At 41.8% G+C, this 19,142-nt stretch overlaps 1 protein-coding gene across 1 annotated transcript in view; it reads right to left on the bottom strand.

The window, feature by feature from the left end:
* Positions 1-4,168: 4,168 nt before the first annotated feature.
* Positions 4,169-19,142, bottom strand: part of SLC15A1 (solute carrier family 15 member 1) — a 59,381-nt gene continuing 44,407 nt past the window's right edge. Inside the window, exons 17-23 of the mRNA XM_078432343.2 lie at positions 18,589-18,735; positions 17,682-17,731; positions 8,035-8,142; positions 7,807-7,918; positions 7,088-7,231; positions 6,010-6,117; positions 4,169-5,092 (exon numbers count right to left, since the gene is read on the bottom strand). Coding sequence (XP_078288469.1) covers positions 4,907-5,092; positions 6,010-6,117; positions 7,088-7,231; positions 7,807-7,918; positions 8,035-8,142; positions 17,682-17,731; positions 18,589-18,735 — 855 coding nt within the window. The 3' untranslated portion in view covers positions 4,169-4,906. The remainder of the gene's footprint in view (positions 5,093-6,009; positions 6,118-7,087; positions 7,232-7,806; positions 7,919-8,034; positions 8,143-17,681; positions 17,732-18,588; positions 18,736-19,142) is intronic.

Raw genomic sequence — 19,142 nt, 5'->3', positions numbered from 1 at the left:
TCCTTTGGAGCCTTTCAACACATCTAGGAGCCTACAAGTCCCGTTAGAACAAGCCAGATGTTACATCCAATAAAAACTCCAGTGGCTCTGAATTGTCAGAGGTTATCGGGGTGAGAGAAAGCAAGCAAGATCGGAAGCCATTCTGGTCACACTGCAGTGGATGGGGGTGGGCGTGGGAGGGGCTGCGTCCTAGCTGAGACACCTCAGAGCCCAGAGGCCCACGCTCTGTCTCCACTGTTTACTGACTTTGATCAGGTTGGAGTCAGAGGCCCCAGACACACGGGGCTTTCTCTAGAAAGCCTGCAGTCCCTCTGACATCACGGCCTGGAGCCAAGTGGAAGGACTTTTTATTTATTTATTTGTTTTCTGGAGGCCTCTGAGAGGTTTAGGGAATGGGGAGTTACTGTTTCGTGAGTATGAAGATCCAGTTCTGCAAGGTGGGAAAAGTCCTGGGGACGGAGGGTAGTGACGCTTGCACAGCAGTTCGAGTGCCCTTCATGCCACCTCAAGAGGGCTACGTGGCAAGTTTTGTCACGTACATTTTACCACAGTTAAAAAAAACCCGAACAGCTTGCACATTCTCTGCTGTCCTCTGCCTGCTGTCACTTCTGGTCTCCTTTTCTCTCCAGCACTGTCACTGGCTACCACTCCTTCTGTGGCTCACGCCTCTCCCCTCGCCCCAAGCCGCTGCCCCTCAGGGTGAGACGCTGGCCCCTGCAGGTCCTCAGAGCTAAGCACACCGACCAGAGGAGCCACTGCCGGGACCCCCACTGGCAATGGGACGCAGAACTCAGATCCAAGGGAGGGGCTTCTGGTGTTTTCAGAGCACCACAAGGTCCTTAGAGGAGGTCCTGGCTCCCTCTGAGATGGTAAATGTGTTTAATCTTTTCTGTTTCATGCTTTGAGAATAGGGCTTACCAGTCTCTCCTCCCTTCATATCTCCCTCCTGTCCATCTAGCCCAGCCCTGGGTTGTCCATCCTGGGTTTCAAGGGAACTGCTGCCTCTCTGAAGCTCTCTGGTGCCCCCTTTACAATGCCCTCACCAGCACGTGTTTAAAGAAGACAGAATAGCCAGGTGGTTAAGAGGCAGGTCTTTCTCTCTGCTCAGACTTGCTTGGGTTCAAATCCTGGCTCAGCCCTCTGCTAGGTATATGGCCTGGAGCAAGTAACTTAAGCCAGTTACTCCTCAGTTTTCTTATCTCTGAAATGGGGGCAAGAAGACTTTCTTTAGTATTGTTAGAGTTAATCCCACACCGCCCATTAAACATTGGCTGCAAGAGGCAGGTTGGTACAGTGGCTGGAAGCCTGGGCCCTGGAGCCAGACTGTGGATACGACCTTGGGCAGATTACTTGGTTTCTCTGTGGCTGTTTCCCCCTCTTTGGAACGGGAATAATGATAGTAATCTACATTATAGGGCAGTAGTAAGGATTGATGCTTGTAAACTTCATGCAATAACGTGCCTACAGTGTCCAATAAATGTTGTCTACTGTTTACCATTTAAAACAATGATGCTGCAAAAAAATGCCATAATGCGTGATGAAATGCATGCAAAGTGGTCAACAAAAATCAAACTTGAACATACATTTAATGAAGTAATTTTATAGGGGCGCCTGGGTGCCTCAGTCGATTAAGTGTGCTATTCTTGGTTTTGGCTCAAGGTCATGGTCTCACTATTCATGAGATTGAGCCCTGAGTTGGGCTCTGTGCTGACAGCGCGGAGCCTGCTTGGGATTGTCTCTCTCCCCTCTCTCTCTGCCCCTCCCCAGCTCAGATGCTCTCTCTCTCTCAAAATAAATAAACTTAAAAAGGAAAATAAAGTAATTCTATAAAGTCTAAAATAGACTGTAAGCTACATATTTAGTACCCCCAAGAAAAAGAACATCCACAAAAGTAAAAACAATAGCAAGAGAAATATGGAAACAAAACAAGAATAAGCTATTATGAAAAAGATTCACGTGTATATTATAAACACTTCTCAAAATAGTTTGGCTTTTAGGGGCAGGTGTTCCCCACTTTCTGAAAATTTGCATTATGCCACTTGACTTTTACGGAAACCTACATTAGTGCCTGTTGTTGCTAGTAGAAAGAAATCCAACGAGCATTTTTACTTTTACAAAAAAAGAGGGGGTGGAAACCAAAATAGCATTTAGTGCTGGTTTTGAGGCCAGTGTCGTAGAGGCTGCACATGCCCCAAGCAGCGAGAGCCGTGCAGCCAAGCTCCTTCCCCGAGAACCACACTCAGCCTCTCGGCATCAAGCCGGAAGAGCTTTGAACTGTGTCTTTGAGTATCTAGGCTTTACCTCCATTTCCTTTATGCATCTATTAGCAAGATGTGTTGTAAGGTATCAGAAGAGCCTGAGAGAGGTAATTTTGGGGGTCTGGGGGCATAATGGTAATGGCTTCTTTGCTTTCCGCCATTTGAGCTCACAGAAGGCTTCACGGGAACACCCCACTTTCAGAGAGCGGGCAAAACCTGTGTAAGTGATGAAGTCCTACTATTTTCAACAAAAGCACTTCCAGTGCGGGTGCTCTCCCCAATCCATGCTGAAGCGTATTTAGCAGTCAGCCAACAACCGAGTCAGTGTACCATTTGGTTTCACACTGATCAGCCCGGAACTTAAGAGAAAGGCATAAAGCAAGAAAACATGAGGACCAAAAGACACTGCGTTATTGACTTAGCCGGATGTGTCCCCTCCGCTGTCCCTGTGCCATGACGTTTGCTATCGTCCAATACCTTGCATCTACAACACCCATGCTGTCACCTGTCAGTCTTGATGATGTTTGGAGAAGTGGCTAATAATAGCTACAGGGAGGATGACTCTGGAAACTCAGCCCTGAGCAGCACAGTGGCCTACTTCCATCTGTGCTCTCCTCATACCATTTAAAGGTCAATAGAGACCACGTAGGCATCATCTCCATTCATATGCAAAGCATACTCCAGTGTTCATATCAGAGTCAAGGGGGTTTCATTCAAACATTGGGGAGTCTATTGTGGGCCAGATACCTTCAAACCAAGGATTTTTAAAGCTTCAGATTGTATGGTATTCTTTGCCTTGTAGGAGAAATGAAATCTAAAAGGTCCACTAAAAATCTGAAAGGACACTTAGGACTAGAATATCTTTCTTTGGAGGATTTAGAATTAGTTCTCTTTCAATGATTGGCCAGAGCAGGTAATGACAACTGAGCCCTCGTCACTGTAGCTACTGGTCTGCTCTATCAAAGGCACCACATGTGAGTCAAAGGGCAGAATGATCAGGGAGGCAAAATTAGTAGTTCCTCATAGCTACTCTTTCATGCCAGACTTCGTTCATTAGGCTCATTCCCCTCACTGTTGAACATTCAGTTCCCCGCCTCTACCAGCATACCCCTCCCAGCCTGAGGGGAGCACGTTGAGGCCCACTATGTTGCAGAGAATGAATGGAGAATGAGACACACACAAGAGCTTTCAGCCTAGGCAGAGTTGGACAGGGCGAACGGTGTGAGTGCAGTGGGTGGATGGCCGGGCTGGGGATGGGAAAACTCCTGGGGGAAGTGGCCTGAATCCTGAAAATCAAGAGGATTCAGCCGGGGGTGGGGAAAGGGTGTTTAGAGAATATGTGTCTCAGGACCCGAGTTTTCTTCTGACCTGGAAATGAGAACTTGACGCTTTCCAGAAGAGGGTCATTGTTGGTTGGATTGGAGTGATCAGAGAGAAAGGAGATGTGTCATGAGAAGAAAAAGCCTCGTGGGCCTCAATTAAAGAATGAGGACTTGATCCTAAGGGTCTTCAGCAAGGTTTGAGAGTCACATTATTTCTCACTCTGGGTTTTTGAGCCTCCCCTTCCTTCAGTGTCCGTCGTGCAATGATGAGCTTGTGCACCAAGCATCTTGGAAGCCTGGCCCAGGCCCTTCCTCCTAATCGATTACAGGGGCAAGTTCCAACATTCAGAGCTGTACACAAGTTTGTTTTTGTAGGAGTGACAAAGCAGAATTTTCTGGGTCTGATAACCTGAGATAAATACTTACAGGATGAATCAAGCACGAAGTCTTTATAACGCTCTACAAGAATTTTTGTTCCAGCAGAAAAATGCTTATGAGTATCAAGAAAAACAAGATGGTGCATAAATATGCACGTAGAAACCTCTATATCCCTGGGGAAAATAGGACTGGGAAGAAATAAACCTCATATTTCATGTTCCTGGAATTTATTGTACGTGGGCATTGCTTTTGTTCATACTTTTATCAACCTCTGATGACACTTTATTGAGTGTACATGACTTTTAGAATCAGGACCCATGTTAAGGATTTCTTATCCTACCCCCAGAACACACAGACACTTACTCTTAAGAACAGGAAGGTATTTCATACATTCCTGAAACTCCAAAAGTCATTACTGGCCTTTACCTGAGTGGTCTTTTGAGTCACACAAAATTTAAAGAGGTAGGGAATGGAAAAAACAAAACAAAAAACAAAAGGTAAAGTTATCAGTTAATACTAGCCGGTGCTTATTATATACCATTCTAAAGCCTGTAAATTCACTTTTTCACATTGGTTCCTGCCGCATCGAACAGTGTTTTCAAAGAGTGCTGGAATGCAAACAATATGGAACTTTGCCACCCTTTCAAAAAGTTTAGTCCAAAATAACTTCATTCATGTGGTAGAAAAGGAGTTAAAGGCAGGATATAGACTCATGGTTGTAGAAGTGTATGTATGTGTGTATGTGTGCATGCTTTAAATATGACTTTTCTTTAAAAAAAAAAAAAAAAGACTTCTTCCAGACTTTTAGGTTCACCGCTGGCAGCTTTTAGAAAAGAGCTTTCTTGGTTCGCAATTCTGAAGTCTTCCCCATCAGAGTGTCCTGCCACCAGGGGACAGAAGCCAGGGCATGTTCCGGACCCAGTCCATCCTCCACTTGCTTCCTGACATTTACATCTGCGTCTGTGAGACGGGAGTCACCGTGGAATAGATATTTTCCAGGCTCTTTTTCTTGTCATCATCATCAAACTGAGCCTCGATCTCCGCTGGATTGATGTAAGTATAGAAACGGGCCATGATGGCAAATATCACACAGACAACCAGAAGTAAGGCCGCAAACAGAATGTACTCAGCCCACTTTAAAGGGATTGGAGTTGGAGCAAGAAAAAAAAAACAACAGAAACGATACAGGTTATGGTAACGTACACATCGGGAGCACATTTTCTTGCTATGTCTAGGTAAGAGGTGCTTTGTGATTAAATCGTTATGGACAATTGGCAGCTATTACCATAGATACCGAATGGCCCTCTTTGCTTGAGTGCCCAGGTATAAAGATAACATTTTTTTAGCAGCAGCTGGAGTGCAAAAATCAAGAGTTTGGGGAGATGAGAGAAAATTTCTGAAAAAACCCGCGTTAAGGGACATAGCTGGCCCCTAGAAGGATGGGGGCCCAGAGAACACCACACAGTACCCTTGAGGGAAAAATAATGTGCTGAATTATTCTAAGACCCCCACGTTATCTTTCGGCAGGATCTTGAGGTTATGAGCACACAGCATTAGCGTATGCTCCGATGGGACCAGAGAGAGAAGTAAAGAAACAGGGTAAGGGACGACCCCCTTATGAGGTACACATGCTGAAGTGTGGAAGGGAACGGTTTCAGTATCAGAAAAGCCCTCGTTTTATGTTAGCTGGAAAAATTACAATTGCCTTTAGAATGGCTCCATCTTTAGATATTATGAAGCTTTCTGGAAAATATGTGTGGCTTGGGGCCATTAAGCTGCATTCACAGAAGCTAGGAAAGATCTTTCCTTTGGCAGTAAATCACACTAGGATGTAGGTATGTTAACCCAACCTAGTTATTTTGGTTGTCACTTTCCAACTGTGCAACACCAAGGGTAAATATGGAGAATCAGCACACGCTTGGCCCAAAGACTGTTTGTTCATCACCCTCTCTGGATGGTTTTATCCAATCACTACCCAATCATTAGAGTCATCATGACGACCAGTGACACATAAGACAGAGGCTGGTACGATCTCTTTGTTCACTCTGTACCTGTTCGCTGAACTGGCCTGCTCCTGCTACAATAAGCACAATGATGTTGCCGACAGCCACTGTCAACAGCCATCCCGCCTGAAGCACCGACTTCATGTTGGAGGGGGCCTGAGGAAACAAAACAAAGTGAATCTCGATCTAAGCTGCAATCACAGAGCTGGAGAACACAACTTACTGATTCTTTAATTAGGCAGTTCACCCTAAAAATGCACACTGAGGGGGCGCCTGGGTGGCTCAGTCAGTTGAGCGTCCAGCTCTTGGTTTCAGCTCAGGTCATGATCCCACGGTTCGTGGGATCGAGCCCCATGTGGGGCCCTGCGTGGACAGCACAGAGCCTACTTGGGATTCCGTTTCCCTCTCCCTTTGCCCCTTCCCCCTCTAAAAAGTAAATAAATATTTTTAAAAATGCACATTGGGGTGCCTGGGGAGCTCATTCGGTCAGGCATCCAACTTTGGCTCAGGTCATGATCTTGTAGTCCTGTGAATTTGGGCCCTGTGTCGGGCTCTGTACTGACAGCTCAGAGCCGGGAGCCTGCTTCAGATTCTGTATCTCCCTCTCTCTCTCTGCCCCTCCCCTGCTCACACTCTGTCTCTCTCTGTCTCATAAATAAATAAACACTAAAAAAATAAATAAATAAAAGCTAGGCCTTAATCAGTGTGTTTACTGGTGGTTATGAAGAGATCTCAACTGAGCCTTAATGATCTCAAAGACACGGACCTGGAAGTGAACGCCAGTAGGAACAGCTGACATCTTAGTTGTTTCAGAGTATAGAATTCGCTGCCTATCATGACCCTGGTCACGGTCATTAATACAGTTCTTCCCACGTAGGACTCTAAATCTCTAGTATATGATATGGGAATTCAGCATCATATGATATATACCCCCAAGAAGCTAAACAGAGTCATAATACTATTCGACGACTTGGTCATCTCAAAAGCCTTGTTTGGTGGAATTTACCATGATGCTTTCTCGCATTTTCTGAACTATGAACGGAGAGCTTATTTAAATTAAGTCCCAGCAGCATTTTTTGAAGGCAGGAGCCTGGGGGAGGGGTGGTAGAAACAGTGACCAAGAGACCTGAGAATATGAGAACTCCAATCCCGTGACAGAGAAAACCACTTCACCGCAGGTGATCAGGAAATACTGTGGGATCTGTAGAGCCATGTTAACTGTGTTGGGTGCAATATCTTCAAACATGTGCAATTCAGCACAGCCGTCACTCTAAACCAGTAAGGCAAAAAGTGAGAAGAAATTAAAATGGAGATTGCTTCTAAAATAAAAATTGTTCAAACAGGCAAATGGAGTCTGGACTTCTAGGATCATGTCATATGATTTGTCAAGGAAGTACACATTTTAAACGTAAATATGCAACAGTGCATTTTATGCTCATGATGAAACGGCCTTGGTGAGATTTGAAAATCTGTTCACCGGTGTTTTTCTCTTAAATCAGAGAGCACATTGGAAGTCGGGTTTGTTTAAAATGTTGCCATCTCTTTGGACTAAAAGTTCGTAAGTCCATGTAAATAGATTATGAAGCAGCAGCAAATACTAGCCAGCATGAACTTTTAGAGTTAATTGGTCTGTTTATTTTTACTCTAAAAAGGACAGTGAACTTAAGTCAATGCTAAGTTAAAGGATCAGTGGAGAACTGAATGAATTCTTTTTTTTTTTTTTTTAGAACTGAATGAATTCTAAGCCCATTTAAAATACAGACACTAATATTACCCCAGTTAAACCATTAGCATGACCTAAGTGTTTGCGTAGAAGTTCTGATAACAACAGAATGAGTTACTGACCTTCCTTCTGATTACATAGGTATAGGCACTACCGAATTCCAGGTTGGATGATTGGAAATCATTCTTACACTGTGGTGGAGTCTGTTGTGTTGGGCTTAGCGTAAAGCTTTTTCTACAAAGAGAAAGAGTAACATAGGTAAACATTCCTGGTTTTAACAGCTTCGATGTGTTGTTTAAAGAAGAAGACTCGAAACCCTTGAACTTTAGAGCACAGTGACCGGTACTTACACGCCCAAAGGAAAAAACTGATATTCGCTGGCATTGTGACTGGTGACGTTCACATACACTTTTCCATCCATTGTGATGTTGAAGCTGTCATCGAAACTATTTATAAATCTGAAACAGAAAACCATCTGTCTTGTGACTGGACTATGGGATACTTGGCTTTAGGTCATAGTTTGTGCACCTGAACTTGGGCTATGCTCTCTTTTGGAAGGAGTTTAAGATGTTTACAGATTTCTAGACTATAAAGGCAGAAAGAAGCGACCCTAGGTTGGTCCTTGTTCACCTGCTCATGAAAACACACCCCAAAGAATTTACCACAGTTCTCTCCCCACAGCTGTTCTAAGTACTTTATAACTAGGTACCATTTCTTTTCTTAAGTTTATTTATTTATTTTGGGGAGGGGGAATGATGAGTGGGGGAGGGGCAGAGAGAGAGGGAGAGAGAGCATCCCAACCAGCCCCAACTTGGGGCTTGATGTTACAACTGTGAGATCATGACCTGAGCTGAAATCAAGAGTCGGACGCTTAATGGACTGAGTCCGCCGGGTGCCCCACTGGGAACTATTTTAATGGTATGTTAGGATATTAGTATGGATTGAAATAGGTGCCGAGCACCCCCTTCAAGAAGGCAGCGTGTCTCTATGTTCCTTGCTCAGAAGCTTTAGAGCTAAAGCAGTGAAGCCCATGTAAATGGTCCATGAAGAAGCATCAAATACCGGTCAGCGTGAAAAGCAGAAGTTGCCTGGTACCCTAACAGACAGTCTCCATCGGGGGCTTCTTTTTGGGGGGTGGGGATGGAAGGCCATTTCCTGTCCTTTACCTCTTAGAGCCTGAGCAGGGACAGGCTCCAGGGAGTGGAGAGGAAGAAGTGGGCCAGTTCAGCAACTAGAGACAGTTTTGGGGGAGCTCCCTTCAGGTCTGCAGGTCCTCGAGTGATGGTGACTGGCACCCCACTAGAAAACAGATAGGAGGGCAGCACCCACAGGACTTGCTGCTAGGTTCCAAGGCTTCCGGGTTCTGCAAAGTCCCCTATGCCTAAGCTACACACGGAGCCAGTTGAGTTGTTTGCCTTCAAAGGACCATATAGATGGTGACAGTGTAGACAGATGATTAGATCCCATCCTTAAATGTTCCGGGCTGCAGAAAGACACTGATGCTCTTGTCCTACACAGGAGAGGAGGGTGCTGCCCCAAATAAGACCAGCCGATTTTTCCTACCAGATAGGTGAGTGAAAGCTTTCAGCAGGTTATCCAATTTAAAGAATGGGAAGTAATGAGATTGTATACCTAAGTACTGTAGAGAACAATTTAACCTGTACATTCCTAAAACATATGGCCGAATTTCATCAGCTTTGTGGCAACAAGTAATGTCGGTCAAATTCTAGGTACTGGGAGAACATTTCTCTGAATTAAGCTGAAGTCCCTGGGCATTGGATTTGATGTAGTTTGACAGGTGCTTAACATAGAACACAGAATGTGACACCGGTCAGCAGGACCCTAGGTCCTAGGTAGACACCTAGGAGTGAAATGGCTGGGTCATATGGTCACTCTCTGTTTGACATTTTGAGGAACAGTTTTTCAAAGTGTCTGCATCATGTTGTCATTTTACATTTCCACCAGCACTGCTGAAGGATTCCGACTTGTCCACATCCTCACCAACACTTGTGATTGTCTTTTTTGTTGCTTTTGTTTTTGTTTTTGGCTAGAGCCTAGTGAGTGTGAAATGGTATCTCTGTGGTTTTGGTTTGCATTGCCCTCATAATTAATGATGCTGAGCATCTCCTCCTCTGTTTTTAGGCTGTTTGTATATTTTCTTTGGAGAAACATCCCTCTAAAAATGTCCCATTTAGGGCAGGGGAGAGGGGAAATGGGTAATGGGCATTGAGGAGGGCGCTTGTTGGGATGAGCACTGGGTGTTCTATGTAAGTGACGAATCACCGGGATCTATGCCCCCAAACAAGAGCACACTGTATACATTGTGTGTTAGCTAACTTGACAATAAATTATATATTTAAAAAAAGAGTCCCATTTAAAAATTGGGTTTTTTGTGTTTTTACTCTTGACCTATAAGAATTCTTTATACATTCAGAATCTCTCACCAAATATATGAATTGCAAATATTTTCTCTCATTCTATGGGTGTTTTACTTTCTTGATGATTTCGTTGGTAGTAAAAAAGCTTTCCATATGATGAAGCCCAAGTTACTATTTTTTTCTTTTGTTGCTTGTCCTTCTGACTTCATATCCAGGAAATCACTGTCTAACCCAAGGTCACAAAGATTTACTTCCAATTTTTGTACCACCAGTAAATAAAAATACTTGTAAAATATTGGGTTTTTTACTTTGCTCGTTCTTTTAATATATTTTAAAATTATTTATTAATTTGGTATAATAATTTATGTATATACTTAATAACAGATACCATATTCATACATTTTGGGTATATGTTCAAAATACTTTTATTGGATGTGATAAAAGTTTTGAAGCCTACCTCTCTAGGGAAACTTTGCACATGTGGACAAAAATACATGTATGAATGTGAATTATGGCTGTTTGGAAAAATGGCAGTAACCTAAATTTCCTTGAAGAAGAGAATGGGCAAATAAATTACGCGGTGGAATTTTATATAGTGGTTTAAGTGAGTGGAGATAAGGGATACATATAGCCATATGGTTAATATCAAAATACTATTTTATAATATTACAGAACATAAGCAGGAAAATAACATATTAAGTTTAAAAAGACTTGGGGCGCCTGGGTGGCGTAGTCGGTTAAGCGTCCGACTTCAGCCAGGTCACGATCTCGCGGTCCGTGAGTTCGAGCCCCGCGTCAGGCTCTGGGCTGATGGCTCGGAGCCTGGAGCCTGTTTCCGATTCTGTGTCTCCCTCTCTCTCTGCCCCTCCCCTGTTCATGCTCTGTCTCTCTCTGTCCCAAAAATAAAAAAAAAAACGTTGAGAAAAAAAAAAAAAAATTAAAAAAAAAAAAAAAAAGACTCAAAAACATTACTTGTAAATATGTACATATATAGCAATATGTAATGCTAAAAAATTCATGAGAAAGATCCATATCAAATTCTCAACCAACTTTTGACCAAAGTATCATTACTTCATGTAAAGAACTCTTTTAAGGTAGTCCAGGTATGTATTGCAACTAACTTACCGATACCACATAATTAAAAGGATTCCATTTTAATTATGTATTCTTTCGGTGTATTCTTTCTTTAATTCATGCATTACTCAGAAATCTGACCTCCCGAAATTCTTGGAGTTGTCCTATTTATCAGTTTCTGACATTAGTTTTTCAGAACTTCCCTTTTTAATGGGTTGTCTCCTAGACAATGCTGAAATAGCAAATCCTTTGATCCACTAAGGATTTAATGTTGCCAGTGAAAAGAAAACAAGTTCCTGGCTTCTCTTTTTACCACCCTGGGTGGGTTGGTGGGGTAAAATGTTGCTGGTTTTATGTATCTCCATAAAGACAATTTAAAGAAAGAGAAAAAGAATGAAGCTTTAGCATAGCACCAGAATGAGAAAGGACACCACGATTTAAACTGTTCAAAGTTTCCAAAGTTAGGAGACATTTTTGAAGAAATGAAAATGATGATTCTGAGGCACAAAGGAAATACCAGAGGCACTTCCAGCTCAGACGAAATATGAAGATCAGGAAAGGGCCAAGTGACCATCATCAGAAGATTTCCTTCCGGGTCTGCTAGGACAGTTGTGTGTATGTGCAAGCGTGAGGGATGGAGGAACGATCTAGAAGACACAAAAGAAGATGTCATGGACTTAACTATGTCTCCCGGCCCCCTCTCTCCAATTCACATGTTGAGGTCCTAACCCTCAGTACCTCAGAATGTGACCGTATTTGGAGACTGGGTCTTTCAAGAGGTAAAATGAGGTCATTAGGGTGGGCCTTAATCCAAGATCACTGGTGTCCTTTTAAGAAGAGGCAATTAGGATACAGACCCACAGAAGAAAGACCATATGAAGACACAGAGAGAAGATGGCCATCTCTAAGCCAAGGAGAGAGGCCTCAGAGAAAACCAGCCCTGCCAATGCTTTGATATTGGACTTCTAGCCTCCAGAACTATGAGGAAATAATTTTCTGTTGTTTAAGCCTTCCAGCCTGTGGTACTTTGTTATGGCAGCCTTAGCAAACTCATACAGAAGAGAACAAAGAAAGAGAGGAAGAGCCAAAGATCGAAAGGGCCTAGGGCTGGCTACTACCCACATGCAGTTACACTGCAGAGAAACCTGAGCACACCAAGGAGAAAGAAGATACGGCTTGGTGAAACGAAATTAAATCAACTACAGAGAGTGGCAGACGCTGTCTGTCTGTCTGTCTATCTATCGTGAGTACAATTAAGTGCTAGATGCCAACAGAGATAAGATTCTAGAGTTCTGGGAAGACAATGGCGGCTAACCTGTGACCAAGTGTGAGAACAGAAAAGCACTCCCAGGCAAGCAGGGACTCGCAATTTACCTCACAGCTTTTCTTGGTCAGATATTTGAGCACGGTCTTAGCAAAACAAGAAAGGTGTCCAAGAAAGATGATATGGAGTTCAAGAGAGAAAGGCGCTAACCTGGGCAAACAGACAATTCTAGGAGGACAGCGGCATCTCAGGACTACAGAGCAAATGCCCCAGTTAGATTAAAGAGCGTGCTCGAGAGTTGGTTCTCAAAGAGGAAAGTGACTTCCCTTGATCCAATCCCTGGAGATAAAGGTTTATCCTTTTGTCAACAAGAGGCCAAGTGAGTTACAGGAAAAAACAAAGGTTGTGCAAGAAAACCTTAGTTTAAAATTAAAGCAGTCAGGGGCACCTGGGTGTCTCAGTCAGTTGAGTGTCTGACTTCAGCTCCGGTCACGATCTCACAGTTTGTGAGTTCGAGCCCCACATCAGGCTCTCTGCTGTCAGCACAGAGCCTGCTTCGGATCCTCTGTCCCCCTCCCTCTCTGCCCCTTCCCTGCTGGCACGCTCGCTCTCTCTCTCTCTCTCTCTCTCAAAAATAAACATTAAAAAAAAGAATTAAAATTAAAACAATCAAGATGTAGTACCACCGAACAATTCAAGGTATATAACAGAATATTCCAATTAATCTTGACATTCAGAACGTTTCCATTTGAGATATATTTTCTTTTTTTTTTTTTTTAACGTTTATTCATTTTAGAGACAGAGAGAGACAGAGCATGAATGCGGGAAGGTCAGAGAGAGAGGAAGACACAGAGTCTGAAACAGGCTCTAGGCTCTGAGCTGTCAGCACAGAGCCCGATGCGGGGCTTAAACTCACGGACCTCGAGATCATGACCTGAGCCAAAGTCGGTCGCCCAACCGACTGAGCCACCCAGGCGCCCCGAGGATATATTTTCAAGGATATAAAGTTGTGTTTCCTTCTCTTTCAGACTTCTATTACATTGTGGCTAATATTTATATAGTCAACCTGGAAACCCTGTATATTAATCTATTTTTAGAATTGACCTAGCACATGGAATACACGCAATGATAAATATTATAAATACTAACGATGTGAAATAAACCAGAGGTAAGGAGACATGAAAAGTTAATTCCATTTCTTTACCATTTCTATTAGATAATTAATAGTCATCATCCTAATCATATTACCTTTCCCCTCCATTAGTTCATGTTTTAGTGGTAACTGGTAAAAACAAAAATCCAAAATTGTTAATGTGTGGCCACAAGGAAACAGGGATCGGTGGTAGGAGTTCAGCCAAATAGGAGACCTACTCTCATTTCTCCCCCAACTTATTCTTATTTTTCCATCTTACTTAAAAAGCGTATTTACAGAAAGTTGGCTTTTTGGTGTACAGTTCTATGAATTTTTTTTTAATGTTTATTTATTTTTGAGACAGAGACAGAGCATGAACAGGGGAGGGGCAGAGAGAGAGGGAGACACAGAATCTGAAACGGGGTCCAGGCTCTGAGCTGTCAGCACAGAGCCCGACGCAGGGCTCGAACTCATGGACCATGAGATCATGACCTAAGCCGAAGTCGGACGCTTAACCGACTGAGCCACCCAGGCGCCCCCAGTTCTATGAATTTTAACACATGTCTAGATTCATATAAATACCACTACAACCAGAATACAGACCAGTTCCCCAAATCTCCCTCGCGCTGCCCATAGCCAAACCTCTCCTCCACTCCCAACCACTGATCTGTTCCCACATCCTTATAATTGTTTTGACCATTGCCAGAATGCCATGTGAATGGAATTATATGGTACGCATCTAACTTTTTTTTTTTTTTTTTTCAACGTTTTTTATTTATTTTTTGGGACAGAGAGAGACAGAGCATGAACGGGGAAGGGTCAGAGAGAGAGGGAGACACAGAATCGGAAACAGGCTCCAGGCTCCGAGCCATCAGCCCAGAGCCCGACGCGGGGCTCGAACTCACGGACCGCGAGATCGTGACCTGGCTGAAGTCGGACGCTTAACCGACTGCGCCACCCAGGCGCCCCCGCATCTAACTTTTTTGAGATCGGCTTCTTTCATGGCATGATGCATTTGACATTCATTTATATTATTGTGTATGTCAATAGTTTGTTCCTTTTTTGAGTAATATTCTTTTATGTGGATGTACTATAGTCTATTGTCTGTTTATCCATTACCCACTGAAGGTCATTTGGGTGACTTCCAGTCTTTGGTGATTATGATTAGAGGTTCTATGAACATTTGTGTATAAGTTTTTATGTGAACACATAAGTTTGCATATATTTTTAATTAAAATATTTTTTAAATTTAAATTATTTTTAATTTGAGAGAGAGAAAGAGCACAAGAGCACAAGCAGAAGAGGGGCAGAGGGAGGGGGAGAGAGAGAGAAAGAGAAAAAGAGAGAGAGAGAGAGAGAGAGAGAGAGAGAGAGAGGGAGAGAGAATCTTAAGCAGGCACCATGCTCTGCTCAGAGCCTGATGGAGGGCTCAATCCCATGAACCTGGGATCATGACCTAAACCAAAATCAAGAGTCAGATGCTCAACTGACTGAGCCACCCTCGTGCCCCAAGTTTGCATTTCTTTAGGATAAATATCTGAGAATGGATGGCTGGGTTGTATGGTAAGTATACATTTGACTTTATAAGAAACTCCCTCACTGTTTTTCAACAAAGCATGGTTACTCTGTCTCCTCACCAGCATTTGGTATTATCAGTTAAAAAAAAAATTATTAGAGCCGTCTAATAGGTATGTCATGCAACTCACTGTGGTTTTAATTTTAATTTTTTTAATGGCCAATGATGTTGAACATCTTTTCACATGTTTATTTGCAATGGATATATCTTCTCTGTTGTAATGTCAAAATCTTTTGCTGTTTTTTAACTGGGTTATTTTCTTATTATTGAGTTTAGAGAGTACTTTATATATTCTGGATACAAATACTTAGATATATGATTTGTAAATATTTTACACCAGAATGTAGCTTACCTTTTCATTCTCTTCACAGTGAGATTTACAGAACAAAGGGTTTTAGTTTGGATGAACTCTAATTTACCTATGTCTATATATCTATATGTATATATTAAAATGAAACATTATTCAGCCATTAAAAAGAAGGCACTCCTGCCATTGTGACAACATGGATGAACCTAGAAACATCATGCCAAGTGAAACAAGCCAGACAGAAAAAGACAAATACTGCATTGCATCACATATATATGGAATCTAAAAAAAAAAAAAAAAAAAAAGTTGAACTCATAGAAGCAGAGAGTAGAATGAATGGTGGTCACCAGGGACTGGGGGTGGGAAACAGGGACACGTTGGGTTAAAGAGCACAAACTTAGTTCCAAGAGGAATAAGTTTCGAGGTTCTAATGTACAAATGGGGACTATAATTTGTAACACCATATTGTATACTTCAAGTGCACTGATTAGATCTTAAGCATTCTTACCACACACACAAAAGGTAACTAAGGTGATTGTGTTAATTTGATTGTAGTAAATACTTCACAATGTATACATATATTGAATCATCATGTTGAATACTTTAAATATATATGATTTTATTTGTCATTTTATACCTCAATAAAAGTGGAAAAAGTCATAGAAAAATACTGCTATGATTTTGATAGGAATTGCACTAAACCGAGGGGCCAGTTTGGGAAGAATTGACATTGTCACTATATTAAGTCTTCTTTTCTTTTAACTTTTATTTCTTAAATTTATTTTTATTACTTTATTTTTTTAAAAGCCTTTTAAAGTTTACTTATTTTTGTGAGACTGCGAGCGGGGGAGGGACAGAGAGAGAGGGAGACACAGAATCCAAAGCAGGCTCCATCCAGGCTCTAAGCTGTCAGCACAGAGCCCAACACAGGGCTCAAACTAACCAACTGAACTGCAAAGATCATGATCTGAGTTGAAGTTGGACACTCAATCAACTGAGTCAACCAGGCCCCCCTTTTTTCTAACTTAAAAAAATTATTTTATTCATTCATTCATTCATTCATTCATTCATTTATATTTTAGAGAGAGGGCTTGTGTGCACATGTGCACAAGCAGGGAGGGGCAGAGGGAAAGGGAAAGAGAATCTCAAGCAGGCTCCATCCTCAGCACAACGCCCAATGCGGGGCTCAGTACCACAACCCTGAGATCATGACCTGAACCAAAATCAAGAATCGGTCACTCAATCGACAGAGCCACCTTGGTACCCCTATATTAAGTCTTCTAATCCATGAATCCAGCATATCTCTCCATTTATTTCACTCACTCTTAGTTTCTTTCATAAGCCTTTTGTAGTTTTTGTTCTCAAATCTTGTATATGGCAATAGTCAAAAAAATGATAAAGATGTGGGAACAGATCAGTGGTTGCCTTGGGCGAGGAGTGGAGGAGAGGTTTGGCTATCGGCAGCACGAGGGAGATTTGGGGAACTGGTCTGTATTCTGGTTGTAATGGTGTTTATATGAATCTAGACCTGTGTTAAAATTCATAGAACTGTACAGCATGTTTTATTAGATTTGCAACTAGTATTTTATCTTTTTTTGGAGCTATTGCATAGTTTTAGAGTTTCAGTTTCCAATCATTCATTACTGGCATATAGAAATGTGATGCTTTGTTGTGTTGCCCTTGTATTTTGTGCCATTTCTACACTTATTCCTAAACTCACTTACTGATTCTATGAGCTTTTTTGGTAGTCTTTGGGACATTCTGTGCAGATACTTATGTCATCTGTGAGTAGGAATAGTTTATTTCTTCCTTTCCAGTCAAGATGCTTCTTTTTCTAGTCTCATTGCACTGGTGTCTAGAAGGATACTGAACAGGAGTGGAGAGCGCGGATGATCTTACGGGAAGAGCATTCAGACTTTCACCGTTAAGTGTGACGATAGCTTCGGTTTTTTAGATGTCCTTTTTCAGAGTAAGGAAGTTCTCTTCAACTACTAGTTTGTTGAAGTTTTTTTTTTTTTTTTAAATCATGAATGGACACTGAAGTTTATTAAATGCTTTTTCTGCATCCATTGATATGATGATATGGATTTTTTTCTTTATTCAGATGACAGTTTATCTTGATTTTTTTTTTTTTTTGAATATTGAACCAGCCTTACATTCTTTGGATAAATTCCCATACTCTCCTTGTTACAGCTGGATTTTATTATGGGAATCATCACTTCCATAAGAAGCTGACAAAACTTAAGTTTTAAAGAAATATACATACCTGATGCCATTTTCTCCTTTTTCTGGCTTCTGGTTAAGGCCATCCTTTACCTGAGAAAGAAAGCATTTTCAAATCTTATCCACTTGAATAAGTTCAGATTACCATTTCAGCCTTTGAGAAGGAGAATGACGTTGACATATATCCTAGGAGCCACGGGCATAATGATTATATGTGCAGGGCTCCAACCTTTGGCCTTGGTTTTCTTTAAGGTTAACATGAGCCTCCACAATTTTTGATGCTTGCTTTCTGGAGGTTCCACAGAACCCTACTGTCCAAGAATTTGGAATGAGTCACTCAAGAACTCCCTAATAAAACACATGACCAAGAAGTCTTAATTCCATATTGCAGTTTTATAGAAGGTCACCTAAATTTACCTTATAGAATACCCACAACTCCTTCACTTGGTTCAACTATACCTTCATAGTTTCTTTATATGTGGATTGGCTTATAAGCACTTGTGTTTTGTCATGAAATATTTTGTGTATATTTTTATTGCTTTTACCTGATATATTTACTACATTTTTAAGGGACTGCTTTAATTTTCGAATTACTCAGTGTGAATTTTATAACCAATACAATTAAAGATATATTTAAAATTTTATCTCAAAAAGTTGTTAAGAATGCATATATGTATTCTGTGTGACTTGTATGCACTCGCCCCCCCCCCCCCACTATATCATGCCCCAAAGTTCTTTTTAAACATTTTAATTAATATTAATCCTTCCCATCTATCACTCAAACTTTTATTGGAAGTCAAATGACTTGTACCCTTGAAGAAGGAAGACTTGAAGATGATCTTATATAATTATAATTATACTACATGGGGTAAAAGAAAGTCACACCATTCACAGGCTGTTTCCAACATCACAAATAGTAAAGAATCAGCTGTAGGTGTCTAACTACTTACCACGCGGTAGTTATTGGGGGCCCACACTAGCAGGGTATGGCGATGGCCCTGCTCAAACTTATGAGTTACTGGAGTGATGGGTAATCCAGTAGAAGAGATGTTTACACTTGTCAGTTTGTCTACATCAAACGTCATAAATTCATTTGTCTATAACGGGAGAAAAGGAGTCAAAGTTAATACCATAGCATCTTATTCTGTACTGTCACGCAGAATAACCGCACACTGCCATGGCATATCATTTGACATCCCCAGTTGACGTTCATACACATCAAAAAAATGCCTTGAGGGGCGGGGCGGGGGGTGCTTGGCTGGTTCTGTCAGTAGAGCATGTGACTCTTAATCTCAGGGTGGTGAGTTCAAGCTCCACATTGGGCACAGAAGCTACTTGGAAAGAAAAGGAAAGAAAAGAAAAGAAAAGAAAAGAAAAGAAAAGAAAAGAAAAGAAAAGAAAAGAAAAGAAAAGAAAAGAAAAAAGAAAGGAAGGAAGGAAGGAAGGAAGGAAGGGAGAGAGAGAGGGAGGGAGGGAGGGAGGGAGGAAGGAAGAAAGAAAAGCC

This window comes from Panthera onca, chromosome A1, assembly GCF_046562875.1.
Source record: "Panthera onca isolate mPanOnc1 chromosome A1, mPanOnc1 haplotype 2, whole genome shotgun sequence".
NCBI classification, from domain to species: Eukaryota; Metazoa; Chordata; class Mammalia; order Carnivora; family Felidae; genus Panthera; species Panthera onca.
Note: the sequence above shows the minus strand (reverse complement) of the source record. Positions and strands in the feature narration are given on the sequence as shown.